The 15931-nt window shown below is 47.0% G+C and overlaps 1 protein-coding gene across 1 annotated transcript; it reads right to left on the bottom strand.

The window, feature by feature from the left end:
• Positions 1-4574: 4574 nt before the first annotated feature.
• BAG1 (BCL2 associated athanogene 1) lies at positions 4575-15916 on the bottom strand. The gene is made up of 7 exons (XM_012509013.2): positions 15378-15916; positions 13855-13983; positions 12229-12311; positions 10065-10178; positions 6664-6771; positions 5419-5481; positions 4575-4862 (listed from the first exon to the last, which is right to left on the bottom strand). Exons 1-7 carry the CDS (start codon positions 15562-15564, stop codon positions 4773-4775), a joined length of 774 nt encoding a protein of 257 aa, XP_012364467.1. The 5' UTR covers positions 15565-15916; the 3' UTR covers positions 4575-4772.
• Between the last annotated feature and the right edge of the window lie 15 nt (positions 15917-15931).

The following is a 15931-nucleotide window of genomic DNA, read 5'->3' as shown; positions in this document are numbered from 1 at the left end:
CAGCCATGACATCTGCATTCTAGGCCACAGAGAGAAAGGGCACGCCACCTGCCTCTGAAGACATTTCCCATACGATGTACACACTCTGTATAAACCACATTAGCTAAAATGTAGTCTCATGGCCTTCTGAGCAGGGAGACTGAGAAATACAGTCTATCTGGTTGGCCATGCATTAAACTAAAAATTAGTTCACTTTTTTTAGGAGGAGAAAGTGGATATTGGTGCCATCTAAAAGTTTCTGCCCTAAGTGGGACACCCCTCTTATACCCAAGTGGCATAGCCCAGCCAAGCATCTCACCAGTGACCCTTCCTTCCCAGGCTTCTACTCATCATCTGAGGAATCAGAGATTAAGCCTGAACAACGTGCCAGGCACCACCTGGAAGGAATATCTAATTTACCACTTACAGATGTGGACTCTGTGGCCCCCTCTCTGGGAACTACCCCAAAACGTAAGTGTTGGCCCCTAAAGACCTTATGTGTGGCATGAGACCCTGCTGCCCTGGTCATTGCCGATTAGCCAAAAGATTCTTCCCCAGGATCTTTCAAATTAGAAACAAACAAACAGAGGCAGTTCCCCTCTGGCACTGAAGTTGCAGGATGAGCAACACAGGGGTTGTCAGCAGTCACATGTCCTGCTTTGTGGAAGGAGGAATGAGAGGATGATGCAGGCATGCAGAGGCCTCTTAATTACAGGCAGTGTTTGAATTCCTAAAGCCTGGCTGCCTTTGACCTTCCCAAAATTACATGGGATAACTTGATATCGTGACCATAAAGTTTCTATTTTGCCCAGTCTCTTTGCAATTAGGCTTCTGGTATTCTTTCTTTCTTTCTTTCTCTCCTTCCTCCTCCCTCCCTCCTCCCTCTCTCCCTCCCTCCCTCTCTCCCTCCCTCCCTCCTTTCCTTCCTTCCTTCCTTCCTTTCCTTCCTTCCCTTTCTTCCTTTCTTTCTTTCGAGATGGAGTTTCACTCTTGTTGCCCGGGCTGGAGTGCAATGGTGCAATCTCGGCTCACTGCAACCTCCACCTCCCAGGTTCAAGCAATTCTCCTGCCTCAGCCTCCTGAGTAGTTGGGACTACAGGCATGCGCCACTATGCCTGCCTAATTTTGTATTTTTAGTAGAGACGGGGTTTCTCCATGTTGGTCAGGCTGGTCTTGAACTCTCAACCTCAGGTGATCCACCTGGCTCAGCCTCCCAAAGTGCTGGAATTACAAGCGTGAGCCACTGTGCCCGGCTTGGCTTCTGGCACTTTTGACAAAGTTCCTGACTACTCTATGAAGGAGTCTCAGAAGAGGTAACCTTTAAGTTGTGCCTTGAAGGATAAGTAGAAACCATTAACTAAATAGACAATGTCAAGGCCGGGCACCGTGGCCCACACCTGTAATCCAATCACTTTGGGAGGCCAAGACAGACAGATTGCTTAAGCTGAGGAGTTCGAGACCAGCCTGACCAACATGGCAAGACCCTGTCTCTACCAAAAACACAAAAAATTAGCCAGGCATAGTGGCGCATGCCTGTAGTCCCAACTACTCAGGAGGCTGAGGCAGGAGAATTGCTGGGACCTGTGGTCCCAGCTACTCGGGAGGCTGAGGTGGGAGGATGGCTTGAGCCCAGGAGGCGGAGGTTGCAGTAAGCAGAGATCAAGCCACTGCACTCTAGCCTGGGCAAGAGAGCAAGAACCCATCTCAAAAAAAAAAAAAAAAAAAAAAAAAAAAAAAAAGCAAACAAACAAAAAACAATGTGGGAGAATCCTTCCAGCCCTGAGGCTGAAGAATTCGTTTGTGGGAGCACACATTCCCATCTGTTCTCCCCGTGGTAAGACTTACCATGTTCCAGGCAAGTGGGCACCTGAGAAGGGGTGCTCTCTCCCCTTCTCACGGGAGAAGAGTTTCACAGGCAGAAACCCCTTGGATGAGCAGATCTGCGTGGGTGGGGCCTGTGCAATCACCTGTCACATCTGCCTAGCAGTCCATGCCTTAGGGCCTCTTTTCTCAACCCTTCAAAAAATAAAGGCTGTTAAGGCTGTAAATTCCAATGCTGACAGAGATTCTGAGGCCAAATGCAGCTATAGAAGTTTCACTATTGATGTGTGCATTCAACATTCATTCGTTCTCCAAATATTTATTGAGGTCTTACTATATACAAGACAATATGCTTGAAATAATGCTGTTACCAAGATAAAGAAGCTCCTTCACCCAAGGAACCCTGGTGTTAAAGGCAAAGATTAACCAAATAATCCCACAAGTAAACTATCACAGACTATGTAAATGCTGTGAAAGAAACGTATGGGAAGCCGAGAGAGGATCCCACCTGGGGGCCAGACAGGGTATCAAGACAGTAGGTGAGAGTTCTCCATGGAAGAGACATGTGAGTTGAATTCTGAAGGATGAACAAAAGTCACCTATACAAGGGTAGGGTTGGAGGAAGGAAGGTGAGGAGCTGTTCAAGCAGAGGTAGTAGCAGGAGCAAAGACCCCCAGGCAGGAGAGGGTGCAGTGCATCTGAGGACCTGAAAGAAGAGTGACTGACAGCAGACAGCAAACAAATGAGGGGCTTGAGATGAGATGGGAGAAGGCACGGGGTAAAGACTTTCGCCTTTATAGTAAGAGAAAGTGAGCCATTGGAGGGTTCTAAGCAGGGGACTGACATGGCAAGATTTGCACTTTATGATCACTCGGGCTGCTCTACAGAAAATGAACTAGAGCAGAGAGGAAGTGGGAGCTAGAGGGAGACGCAGAGGAAAAAAATCAGAGAATGGGCCTGTGCAACGCTGTGTTGGTTGAGAGGCAGTACAGTAGAGGTGAAAAGCACTGGCTCTGAAACCAAACCGCCCAGCTTTGTGTCTTGGCTTTGCCGCTTACTCTACAACTTTGTGCTAATGACCTAAGTTCTCTCGGTTTCCTCATCTCTAAAATAAGGATATCTGTCTACCTCTCAAGTTATGTAAGAATTAAATGACTAATATATATGAATAATTTAGAACAGTGTTCAGCAGTTCAGTGCACAGTAACTTCTCATTAAATGTTGTGGCCCACGCCACACAGCTATCACACAAAAATAGATCAATAGTGAACTGCTCTGATTAAAGTTGGGGTGCGGTGGGCTGGGACCCGAGCCTTGTCCACAAGTCTACCTCTACTACCTTGTCTGAGGTCTTAACCCCGCCCAGTCCTGAATTCCTGGGACTTCAACGACTCTCTCTCTGCCAAATGATGTGGGTCTTTAGGTAGAGTTCTAGCACAAAGGGCTACTATCAATGTTATTAAGCATAAATTATGACTACAGCCACAAAATGATTTCCTCATTAATCAAAAAAAAAAAAAAAAAAGCAAACCACTCTTCTACTTGATGAGGAGCACATAAACAGTTTTTTTTTTCTTTTTATTTATTTACTTTTACTTACTTAAATTTTTAGAGATGGGGTCTTGCTATGTTGCCCAGACTAGACTCAAACTCCTGGGCTCAAGTGATCCTCTAGCCTCAGCCTCCCAAGTAGCTGAGACTACAGGAAGGAGCTACTGCACCTGACTCAATTTTTTTTTTTTTTTTTTTTTTTGAGATGGAGTCTCACTCTGTGACCTAGGCTGGAGTGCAGGGGCGCGATCTCGGCTCACAGCAACCTCTACCTCCCAGGTTCAAATGATTCTCGTGCCTCAGCCTCCCCAGTAGCTGGGATTATAGGCACATGCCACTACGCCAAGCTAATTTTTTTTTTTTTTTTTAAAGCAGAATGGGGTCTTGCTATGTTGCCTTGTCTTGTCTCAAACTCCTGGCCTCAAGTGATCCGCCCGCCTCAGCCTCCCAAAGTGCTGGGATTATAGGCATGAGTTGCTGCGTCAGGCCTTAAGTTTTTAAAAACAATGATGGCGTGGGAGTGGGGGACAGTCCACAAAATGGACAGAACAGCCGTGAAGGAAATATAGAACTCAGAAGGATATGGTTACAAAAATGCCTTTGAAGGAAACACATGTCACTCCTGAGAAGTTTGTGGTTGGCTTCACCACCTGCCTGCTTTACTCATTCTGGTGCCTTCTCTTTGCCCTTCCTAATCCATGGCTCTGGCCTGGTTTCAAGCACAGACTCAGTCAACACTGGGTTCTAACCTTCTAAAGACTTGCTTGGGGACAAGGAAGACTTGCATCAACCACAGGCTCCATCCAAGGAACGGCCCCCTGGTATCTCATGGCCTGTGGCTAGTCAGGGTCACTGGGAGGTGAGGACAAAATCTAGAAACAAACAACCCAGCCAGATGTTCTGGAATTAGGTCACAATGAGGGATATGTGGTCTATTTATGTGCCAAACACCTTGTTCTAGGCCATTCCCAATATTCCTGACTAGATGCAACCTCCTGGTGATTCTGGTTTTACAGCTATGGGACTACACGATCACAAGAGCAAAGAAGCCCTCATGTATCTGAAGACTGAGGGGGCCTATAAACCTGAAACTGGCCCAAGGCAAATTAGAGCTCTCACCAGCCCAAAGAAAGCACCCAGAGGTCCAAACAGCTGGGAAAATTTGGGCAGAGGTGGCCCTCTCCAGAAAAGGTGGATTGCTGGACAGTACAACCACAGAGACAGAAGGAGAAAACAGATAGGAGCTTTACTCAAAATCACAAAGACACTATTTTTCATTGAGAACCGGTGTGAGAGTAGGAAAACTGGCAAATGGCCAGTTGCTCCCAGCAGCCCTGAAGAAATCAGGTAAATTCCGCTCCAGAGATGGCAGAGCTGGTGGCACCATTCTTCAGGGCAGCACAGCCTTTTTCTGCCACACCTCACTCGGCCAGGGCAAAGTTTGTAGACTGCAGCCGCTCGGTCTCCTGGCAGATGTTCTGCTCCACTGTGTCACACTCAGCTAGGAATGCCTAGAAAATACACACGGGGCAGTAAGGGCCCATCCAGGGATAGCCAACCACTGCCCACACAAGGCTCCTTGCTTACCCATTCTGGGGAACCCATGGCTGAGACTCAAAACAGACTGTGCATGAATGGAGATGGGCCACTGGCCCGGGTTCCAAGGTAAGGGGAGGGAGGGAGCATAGGACCAGCATTCTGACCATGCTCTAGGCCAGCAGTCCCCTAAAAGGTGGTAAAGGCAGGGAGCTTTGCCTCAGGGCCACTGCACAGCAACTGCACAATCGCAGGAAGCACTGTATGCATGAATACTGCCTCCTGGAATTGTGTGATGTGTCAGCCCTATCTGCTCTCCAGTGAGTTCCCTCCCTAAATAGTTTAAATTCAAATATAATTACAGGGACATAAGGGGCTCTTCTCTGATGTTTGGGGTTCCTGCTGATAAATAAATACAACCAAAACAAGCCCATACCACACGCCATGCTCCTACACTACCTGATTTTGAATAAACACACATAACTACACATTAACATATTATACCTTGTCGTGCACTATTACACAACTCACCTGAACCTTTTTTACCAAGCCTTTCCTTTTCAATCTACTGTCTGTGAAATTTTCTGGCAGGATCTATGGAAGAGTAAGTTGATAATACAAGTTAGTAAATAGTAAACATGTAACAAATAATCCTCAGTGAAAATGACATGAGAGCACATAAGAAACACCCACAGTACATAAAACAGGTCACGGGTCACCAATGTAAATGTGATGTCCATTTTCAGGAACCCTTTCCCTGGGTCTGTATCCTGTATGGCCTTTCCATTGCTCTTGTCCCTATAAAAGCTCCCTGTGTTCTCAATGTCTGGGCCATAGAAACTGATCTGTAACACAGACTTTGTTCTTTCACTGTTTCCTATGTATGGATACTCTGCCCTGGCCACACCATGGGCTCACTGTGACAGGAAAAGTGCCTGCTGCTGCTTCTTTACACCCACCCTGGCCAACAGAAGTACACAGTGCAGTTCACCTTCAAGAATGAAGCATCAGGCTAGAGATATCATTACTATCATCTGCAAAAGAGAACCCCTGAGTTAATGATTTTCAATGGCCTCACAAGACCTGGGTCTGGCTGAATCCTCTATAAGTAATGAGGCCTGCAGAATTATCAGTCACATACTCCTCTGAGAAAGTTAAATCTGGCCGGGCGCAGTGGCTCACGCTTGTAATCCCAGCACTTTGGGAGGCCGAGGTGGGCGGATCACGAGGTCAGGAGATCGAGACCACGGTGAAACCCCGTCTCTACTAAAAAAAATACAAAAAATTAGCCGGGCGTGGTGGCGGGCGCCTGTAGTCCCAGCTACTCAGAGAAGCTGAGGCAGGAGAATGGCATGAACCCGGGAGGCGGAGCTTGCAGTGAGCCGAGATTGCGCCACTGCACTCCAGCCTGGGCGACAGAGCGAGACTCCGTCTCGAAAAAAAAAAAAAAAAGTTAAATCCTCTGTTTCCTTGACCATGAGATCGTGGACTCCTTCGGTCCCAGCTTCATGATGATTACAGATGCTACTGGCAAACATAAGTATAAATGATAAAAGTCCTATGCTGGAGGGCTGTGAGTGCCTAGAAAGCAGGAACTGTCTTGTCATCATGCATTCACCCAGGACCTAGCAACGTGACTGGCACACAATAGTAGATGCTTAATATTCTCAAGTGATGGGTTTGCTCAGGCAATAGGAGAGTACATTACTGAAAGAGTGAATGTGACTGAAATAAAGTCAAAGAAAACTAGTTATTCTCAGCTGAATATTTACTTACCAGTGTGTCAATCTCCTCCAAGATCTTCATAAACTGCTCTATTGTGGCTTTTACTCTCCTATCAAGTTTGCAGAGAGCTTCAGCTTGCAAATCCTTGGGCAGAAAACCCTGTGGGGAAATAATGCATCATTGCAAGGGTTCTTTGAGGCTGATGGAAGACTCCATGCCACAATACTAATGAAGCAATCACACTGAGCCCACCATAGCCCTGGCAGGCCAGGCCACATCTCAGATCCACAACTTTAACTCTTGGAAAAATTAAAAAGGCTGGCCGTGGGCCAATCCAAGAATTCTATCAGGTTGCAGTCTGCTCTACCTCGCATGACCCACTGTGGCTGCAAATGCCTCCTGAGGCTTGGCTCCAGTGAAGCCCCCAGTCACAAGAAGAGGCAGATGTTAAAAGCACAGGTTTAGAGTCTTCAAAGCCTCTGCCTGAAAACTGACCACCATTTACTAACTTGTGATCTTGAGCAAATTACTTAGCCTATTCATGCCTCAGTACCCTCATTTTAAAAATGAAGATTATGATACCCACACCCTAGAGGGTTACTGTGAGGTAAAGGGAATATATGTACATGTGTCACTAACTTGTGGCACAGACACATGCTAACGAATGGCAGCAGTGCTTATTTTTATCAAATTGTCTAATGGTTCACTCACACAGTTTGGCCTAATGACCAGTTAGCTGGTAACAAGAGTTGGATAGCAGGGATCTCTGAGGATGTTTATCACAGCCATGAGCTACAGATACAGATTTCACAACATGTAGCAAGAGCTTTAAACATCACCCAGCAATTCCAACTCAAAGAATTTATTCTACCAAAAAAACCAGGGATGGTCAAAAAAGATTTATGTCCAAGGATAGTCAAAGAAGCATTACACATAATGGTAAAAATAATATTAAATGAACAATACAGAGTTGGCTAGGTAAATAATACATTTATACAAGATGAAATGCATGCAAGCTTTGAAAAATACCATCACAGGAAAATGTTTAATTTTTTATCCAATAAAAGAATAGTTTATAAAGTGTAAATAACATTATATCAATTTTTTTTAAGATGAAAAATATATTTCAGGCTTTGGTAATGGTCATCTCTGAGTTGGGGCCTCATGGGTAATTTTTATTTTCCATATTAGTGCCTATACATATACTTAAAACTTTTGTACAGTCAGCATGTATTCTGTAATTAAAACACAAACATATAGGCCAGGCGCGGTGGCCCACACCTATAATCCCAGCACTTTGGGAGGCCGAGGCGGGCAGATCACTTGAGGTCAGGAGTTTGAGACCAGTCTGGCCAACATGGTGAAACCCCATCTCTACTAAAAATACAAAAAAATCAGATAGATGTGGTGGCAGGCGGCACCTGTAATCCCAGCTACTCGGGAGGCTGAGGCAGGAGAATCACTTGAACCTGGCAGGCAGAGGCTGCAGGGAGCCGCTGAGATCGCACCACTGCACTCCAGCCTGGTCGACAGAGCGAGACTCCATCTCAAAAAAAAAATAAAAATAATAATCAAAACACAAACACACCCCAATTAATGTTATAAAATGAGAGGGAAAAATAAGTAAGTGGTCTTGAGCTAGTCCTAATGAAAGGTGACAGCATGCTGGCAGTCCTCACAGCCCTCACTTGCTCTCGGTGCCTCCTCTGCCTGGGCTCCCACTTTGGTGGCACTTGAGGAGCCCTTCAGCCCACCGCTGCACTGTGGGAGCCGCTTTCTGGGCTGGCCAAGGCGGGAGCCAGCTCCCTCAGCTGCAGGGAGGTGCGGAGGGAGAGGCGTGAGTAGGAACCCAGGCTGCGCGAGGCGCTTGCGGGCTGGCTGGAGTTCCGAGTGGACGTGGGCTTGGGGGGCCCCCCGACTCGGAGCAGCCGGCCGGCCCTGCCGGCTCCAGGCGATGAGGGGCTTAGCACCCAGGCCAGCGGCTATGGAGGGTGTACTGGGTCACCCAGCAGTGCCAGCCCCTGGGCGCTGCGCTTGATTTCTCACCGGGCCTTAGCTGCCTTCCCACGGGGCAGGGCTCGCAGCCCACCATGCCTCAGCCTCCCACTCCCTCCATGGGCTCCTGTGCCGCCGGAGCCTCCCCGACGAGCGCCACCCCCTGCTCCAGAGCGTCCAGTCCCATCGACCACCCAAGGGCTGAGGAGTGTGAGCCCACAGCACGGGACTGGCGGGCAGCTCCACCTGCAGCCCCGGTGCGGGATCCACTGGTGAAGCCAGCTGGGCTCCTGAGTCTGGTGGAGATGTGGCAAACCTTTATGTCTAGCTCAGGGATTGTAAACACACCAATCAGCACCCCGTGTCTAGCTCGAGGTTTGTGGATGCACCAATCGACACTCTGTGTCTGGCTGCTCTGGTGGGGCCTTGGAGAACCTTTGTGTCCCTACTCTGTATCTAACTGATCTGATGGGAACGTGGAGAACTTTTATGTCTAGCTCAGGGATGGTAAACGCACCAATCAGCGCCCTGTCAAAACAGACCACTGGGCCCTACCAATCAGCAGGACGTGGGTGGGGCCAGATAAGAGAATAAAAGCAGGCTGCCTGAGCCAGCAGTGGCAACCCGCTCCGGTCCCCTTCCACACTGTGGAAGCTTTGTTCTTTTGCTCTTTGCAATAAATCTTGCTACTGCTCACTCTTTGGGTCCACACTGCTTTTATGAGCTGTAACACTCACCGCGAAGGTCTGCAGCTTCACTCCTGAGCCAGCGAGACCACGAACCCACCAGAAGGAAGAAATTCCGAACACATCCAAACATCAGAAGGAACAAACTCCGGACACACCGCCTTTAGAACTGTAACACTTACCGCGAGGGTCCACAGCTTCATTCTTGAAGTCAGTGAGACCAAGAACCCACCAATTCCGGACACACTAATCCTCACTGGGTTTTAGTACCCCATCTCTAATATTAGGAATTGAATACGATGACTCCCCCAACCCCACTATCATGTTCAACTTGGACCTTCTATGAACCAACAAAATGTTATTTGCCTTGCCAAACACATTACAACAGCCCAGACAGAGAGAAGCTACTTGTTCTACTTCAGACAATACATGATCGTAGCATGGCAGGTGCTCTCCTGTGAGCATAAATGGATGCTGGCTGGGGTTTGACAATAACTATGACAATAAATGCTTATAAAGCACTTAGTATGTGTCAAGCTCAATCTACATTATTTAATCCTCCCAACAATCCTAATAGGGAAATGTCACCATTATTCCCTTTTTACAGATGAGGAACTTGAGACAAAGATACACTTGTTCACAGTAAGAGAAAGGGTGAATCCAGGATCTGAACCCAGGGAGTCTGACTGCAGAACCTGTCCCCATAACCACAAGTTATATCCAGGAAGCTCTGATAGAAGGCAGAAAGTCAAGGTCCATGAAGAGAGTTACCTGCTGGATTCCAGTAAGCTCTTTATTCAACTCTTCCAGCTGGTCAGCTATCTTCTCCACAGACTTCTCCAAATGTTTCAACTTCTTTAGTTCAACCTCCTCCTGTGGACTGTTCTAAAATGTTTAAGAAGAAAATAAAGCCAATAGTCAACAAGAACAGGCTGGGTGCGGTGGCTCAGGCCTGTAATCCCAGCACTTTGGGAGGCCGAGGTGGGCAGATCATTTGAGGTCAGGAGTTCAAGACCAGCCTGGCCAACATGGTGAAGCACTGTCTCTACTAAAAAAACAAAAAAATTAGCCAGGCATGCTGGTGTGCACCTGTAGTCCCAGCTACTGGGAGGCTGAGGCAGAAGAATAGCTTGAACCTGGGAGGTGGAGGTTTGTAGTGAGCTGAGATCTTGCACCTGTACTCCAGCTGGGGTGACAGAGCGAGACTGTCTCAAAAAAAAAAAAAAAGAAAAAGAAAAAGAAAAAGCAATCAACAAGAACAGTAGCCTCTGTCAGGAAAAATACCTGACCACAACTGCATGAAACCACTCACCTAGAAATAATGGTTTTAACTCTGTTGCTTCTTGGAAATCAAGTCAAAGGGTTATACATCAAGTTTTCCATCTACAAAGACTCCAGACTAGAGAGAAAGTGTTAGGTAAACATTCTGGTGAGGGCCCTGACAGCTTGGGTGCAGAGAATGGAGACAATCCAAGTGCCAGATTCAGTCTCAGCCCTAGACTGATCAACAACCAAGACTGAAGCCTGGAGGGTAATCACATTTTAGTAAACACTTGTGAGGAGTCCAGAATGGCAAGACAGGTGGAATTCTACCATTCCTTTAAATGGAATTCCTAAATGGCAGCCTCCAGTTGAGCTCTCCTGTTTAATGTCATGCTGGTTAACAACGATGAATACTTTTATTGAACACTTCCTACATGCCACACACTATCCTAAGCACCTTACCTATTTTTTAAGCCTTACCACAACTCCATCAGGGAAGTACTGTTGTTTTACAGATGATGAAACTGAGGCTTAATGTAGTAAAGTAACATGAGATCACACAGTCCAAAAGAGGTAGATTAGACTTAAGTTCAGACCTTTTTTTTGAGATAGGGTCTCACTACAGTGCCCAGGTTGGAGTGCAGTGGCTATTTACAGGCATGATCATAACTCACTGCAGCCTCAAACCCCTGGACTCAAGTGATCCTCCTGTCTCAGACTCCCGACTTGCTGGGACAATAGGCATGTGCCATGGTGCCTTCCTTGAGTTCACACTTCGCTCCATACGGTCTGTGTCAGCTCCAAGTAAAAGTCCTATAGTTTCTTCAAACTTGACTCTTTGGTTCTGCCTGTTGCCCATCACCATTCTCCCTGACCCTGAAGCCAGAAATTTAGAATATTTCCCTCTTCTCTCAGGTAAACAATTGATAGATAGGTCTAGCAGCTTTCTGCTTAGTTATGCTATCCCAAATTATTCATTTCTCTTCGTAGCTAAGTCCTGAGTTCCAGTCTCCTGGCAGTTCCAAGTCTGGATTAGATTTTTTTGCCTTCACTTTGTTTATCTGCCCTCTCTCTACTCAGCCACCTCACTCACAATAAGGGAACTTCATATGCTCATAATTCCGCTGCATCACACACAATGCAGGGCTGGCCACAGCCCTCTCTCATCACCTTAAGGGTTGCTGACCTCATCTGTCTTTTTTTCCCCTCAGTTCTTTAGTCTGAACCTTTCTTTCCAGTCGAAGGTTTTCCCTTGTGGGAGATTTTAGTTAAAAGGTTGGTTAAAGGGAGAGAGGCTCCTGAACTGGAACAGAGTGATTATTCTTAATATCTACAAGTTTATTTTAACAAAAGACTCTTGCAAATTCTACTCCAAGTGAATGAGAGCACCATTTTAACCAGACCAAGATTCCACCACCAAAACAAAAAACATATTATTAAGGCAGCACAACTGCTCCTAACTCCTAGAGCAAAAGTTCTAACCAACAGGAGCAGGAGGGTATGAGAACAACAAAATTGGTAATCCTATAAAACAAATAAAGATTGTATTTGTTTAGAGAGGTGTTTCATCAATGCAGAATCTGGGTCCCAAGTTTGGTCTTCTAAACAGAAACGTGTATAAAAGACTTCAGTCATTTGATTCTGAGGATTTCTGATGGAAAAAGCAATTTACCTTTTTCCCAATTAACATGACCCGGCAACCATTTTGTATTCCAAGTGCTGACAACGGTGTTTCCATTTCCTTCAGAGATTTTCCTAGAAAGAGGAGAAAGGTAGGCCAAGCTGTAATAATTGTACAACACTGAAAATAAATTTCAGCAGGATACAGGAAATAGACAAGTGTGTTCACTAATGAGAATTGGTATCTTTTTAGAGGGTGTCATGACCCAGTAATTTCATTTCTAGATATTTATCCTAAACAAATAATTGGACATGCAACTCCACAGTAACTACTATACAATAATATTCAGTGCAACCTTTTCATAATAGTGAGAAACTGGAAAGAGCCAAATATTCAGGAAACGGGGACCAATGAACCAGTACAGAAGACTTTAAAGTCTTCAGTAGGCATTAAGGTCTACAGTAGCCATTAAAGCTCATTTTTTGCAGGAAACCTCGATACCACAATGAATGCTGATAACACAGTGTTATTATGAGGGGTTTTATCCAGGGGAACATTTTCTTTTTCATGCATTCCTCTATTTTGAAACATGAATTTCTATTGTCTTTATAATTCAGAAATAAAATATTTTAAAAAATTAAAGACAATATGTTACATTATGAAATATAAATAAAAATGCCTCCTATTACTAAATTCTTTATAATGACTGACACCCAATGGGATAAGTCTTTCCCCAGTGGATACCAGAATAATGGATTCTCAGGGGGTTGGGAAGACAGAGGACAGGGGCCAGGAGGGTGTGGGTCCTGGCAGAAATGAGCATCATCCATCCACTGAGCCCGCCACATCCAGGCCTCAGGTAAGTTTGTTCAAAACCTCCTTGGAGTCAGAACAATGTGAGGCACTGGAAACACAGCAGTATCTCCAACCTCACGGAGGCTGTTATTTTAACAGAGAAATCAGATGTTAAGCAACTAAGAAAATGATTATTTAATAGTAATTTCATAGAAGTGATGCAAAAATAGCAGGGAGTACCATGGTAACATATAATGGGAAGATGATCTAACCTAGCCAGGGAAGACTGCCCATGAGCTTCATCAAAAATGGTGAGATTTCTGCCATCATCATAAGACTTCAAATCTGACACCTGTCCAGGTGTTTGAAAGTGTCCAATACCTAGCAGGTCTTCAATAAATACCTGTTGAAGAACTGAATGAATAAACAAATAAATAAAAATTGTCCCAGTTTGAAAACAGACTGACTATTAGGAAAAGTTCAGCAGTTTGAAAACTGTCCTTTGGCCATAGGGAAAAGCTGGAAAAGAAATGCTTACTCTTGGCCAGGTGCGGTGGCTCACACACACTTGTAATCCCAGCACTTTGGGAGGCCAAGGCAGGTGGATCACCTGAGATCAAGAGTTCAAGACCAGCCTGGCCAACATGGTGAAACCCCGTCTCTACTAAAAATACAAAAATTAGCCGGGCATGATGGTGGGCACCTGTAATCCCAGCTACTTGAGAGGCTGAGGCAGGAGAATCACTTGAATCCGGGAGGTGGAGGTTGCAGTGAGCCTAGATCGTGCCATTGCACTCCAGCCTGGGCGACAAGAGTGAAACTTTGTCTCAAAAAAAAAAAAAACAAAAAAAAAAAGAAAAAGAAAGAAAAAGAAATGCCTACCCTTAAATATGAGTTTCTGAAAAGACTGTGGAACCCCTATGACCTCTTCAACAACCTGGGCCAGGTCTTGGACAACTGGTTCACTGCTGCCCTGCTGTGGGGTAACATGAAGGTCGTGCTTCTCATTGCCTAGGGAGAAAGAAAAGCATTTGACGAATATGATTCTTTCACATAAACCAATATAGGATGACACTTTATCATATTTATTTACCCAGCCTTCAAGGCCCAGCTCATATGCCACCTACTCCACAGAGCCTGCCCCCATGCCACGCAGCTTTCCTCTGGTGACCTCCTCAAGTATCTCTGTTTCCTCTATTATAATAACTAACAATATGAATGATATCAGCTAACATTTTAAGCATTTCATGCATAATCTAATTTAATCCTCAGATAAACCCCACGAAGTAGATCTACCTATTACTTCTTATTTCACAGATGAGCAATCTGTGACTTCAGGCAAGTTAAGGCCTGCCTATGGAGACCCAACTGTTGGAATCAGAACTTGACATCAGATCTAGCTGATTCCCAAGCCCACCTTTTTCATCACAAGCCATCTGCTTCCTGTGGCCTGACTGCCCTGTACCCTGTATTGTATTGGTCTCGTCTCGCTTGCTGTAATGGGCAAGTGACTGTTTTCCTCCAAGTCTCTCCCACTGAACACACTTGAATGCATCCATGATTGGTGCTAAGTAAACAGACAAATGAATACGAACAGCAGAGCCTTTCTTTCTGAAGAAGAGACGCCAATTCTTTTCCAGGGATGTGGACAGTAAGGAGGGAGCCTGTGTCCAGTACATTACACCAAGGTTTGGTTCCCCCAACAGCTCCGTGAGGTCAGCGGGCGCCAGGGTTACCAAATCTACTTCACAGAGGAGAAACCGGATTCTTAGAAAGAAAGCGTCCATCCCAAGGTCACTCAAAATCGCAGGATCTAGAATCCGGGTCTCCAGATTCCCAGACCCTTGGGCCTCCCCTAGCTGGTTCTAGAGAAACCTCATGGACTCAGCTCTCCAGTATACTGACTTCATTTGGTTGTGTGTCAACTCCAACAGTGGGCAGACCCAAAGGGTGCCCAGAGTACAACGCTTGGACCCACGGCCAACTCAAGCGGCGCACATGGAGAAGGCACTCAGCAGATGAGGAGCACCCCGGCATGCACGAAGTTCTGACTTATCACACACGGAGCAGTCGTAGACCACATGGCCAAATATATGCCGGACACAAAGGGCACAATAACTGCGCGGGCACACAAACACAACCAGGCCCACGACGTAAAGCACGTTGAAGCTCAAACACCCAGGATCGCACAAATGGCCAGAGACAAAATACACCGGCCACGTGGAAAAGTGTACAGACACAAGCCTGGGACAAAAGACAGTTCCACGGACACAACCAAGAACACACGCTTCCGGACGCCAGGACAAGCGCAAGGTCATGCGCTTCTGGAGGACACTTGACTAAACCCACAGACCCCGCCGGGCTTTCGGGACCAGCACGGAGCCCACCTGGCGCCCGACACTCACTGTGGGTGACAGTCACGGTGAGCCCAGCTGCCGCCATTTCCTCCCTGGTCACCTCCTCGTCCCGGGTCACCTCCTGGCTCTGATTCATCTCCTCTTCACTCCGGGTCCCTTCCTCACTCAGGGTCAACTCCTCGCTCCGGGTCAATTCCTCGCTCCGGGTCGAGCGGCGCCGGGTTTTCTTCTTCATCCGCGGCCTGCGAGCGCCGGCGGCGGCGCCCCTAGTGGGTCGGTCATGTCCGCTGGCAGTACCCCGGACAGGTGGACGCCGAGAGGGAGGCGGGCCACGCTGGGCCGGGGGCTCCGACTGGCGCGGCTCCCGGCCTGGCCGAAGGGCGCGCAGCCGGGAACCCAGCCGCTCCCGGTCGCCTCCCGGTCTCCGCACCCCGCCGCGCTCAGCCAGGCCCGCACTTGTTGACCGCCCAGCGATGGTAGCTGAGCGCGGCGTCTCATAACCCCGCCCGACTACTTCCCAGCCCCGCCCCGGCCTGCCGGCCCCGCCCTCGCCCTATGCCGCTTTAGTTGCCTCCAGGCCCCACCCACTCAGCTGAGGCCCC

The sequence above is a fragment of the Nomascus leucogenys genome, chromosome 8 (assembly GCF_006542625.1).
Source record: "Nomascus leucogenys isolate Asia chromosome 8, Asia_NLE_v1, whole genome shotgun sequence".
In the NCBI taxonomy this organism is placed as follows: domain Eukaryota; kingdom Metazoa; phylum Chordata; class Mammalia; order Primates; family Hylobatidae; genus Nomascus; species Nomascus leucogenys.
Note: the sequence above shows the minus strand (reverse complement) of the source record. Positions and strands in the feature narration are given on the sequence as shown.

What these genes read in the sequence shown, in the direction of transcription:
- BAG1 (XM_012509013.2), bottom strand. Translation starts at nt 15,564, where the DNA reads ATGAAGAAGAAAACCCGGCGCCGCTCGACCCGGAGCGAGGAATTGACC. An exon ending in TCAGAAACTCATATTTAAGG is followed by an intron (nt 12,312 to 13,854) that starts GTAGGCATTTCT and finishes TCCTCTTTCTAG; the next exon opens with GAAAATCTCTGAAGGAAATG. An exon ending in TGGAGGAGATTGACACACTG is followed by an intron (nt 5,482 to 6,663) that starts GTAAGTAAATAT and finishes ACTCTTCCATAG; the next exon opens with ATCCTGCCAGAAAATTTCAC.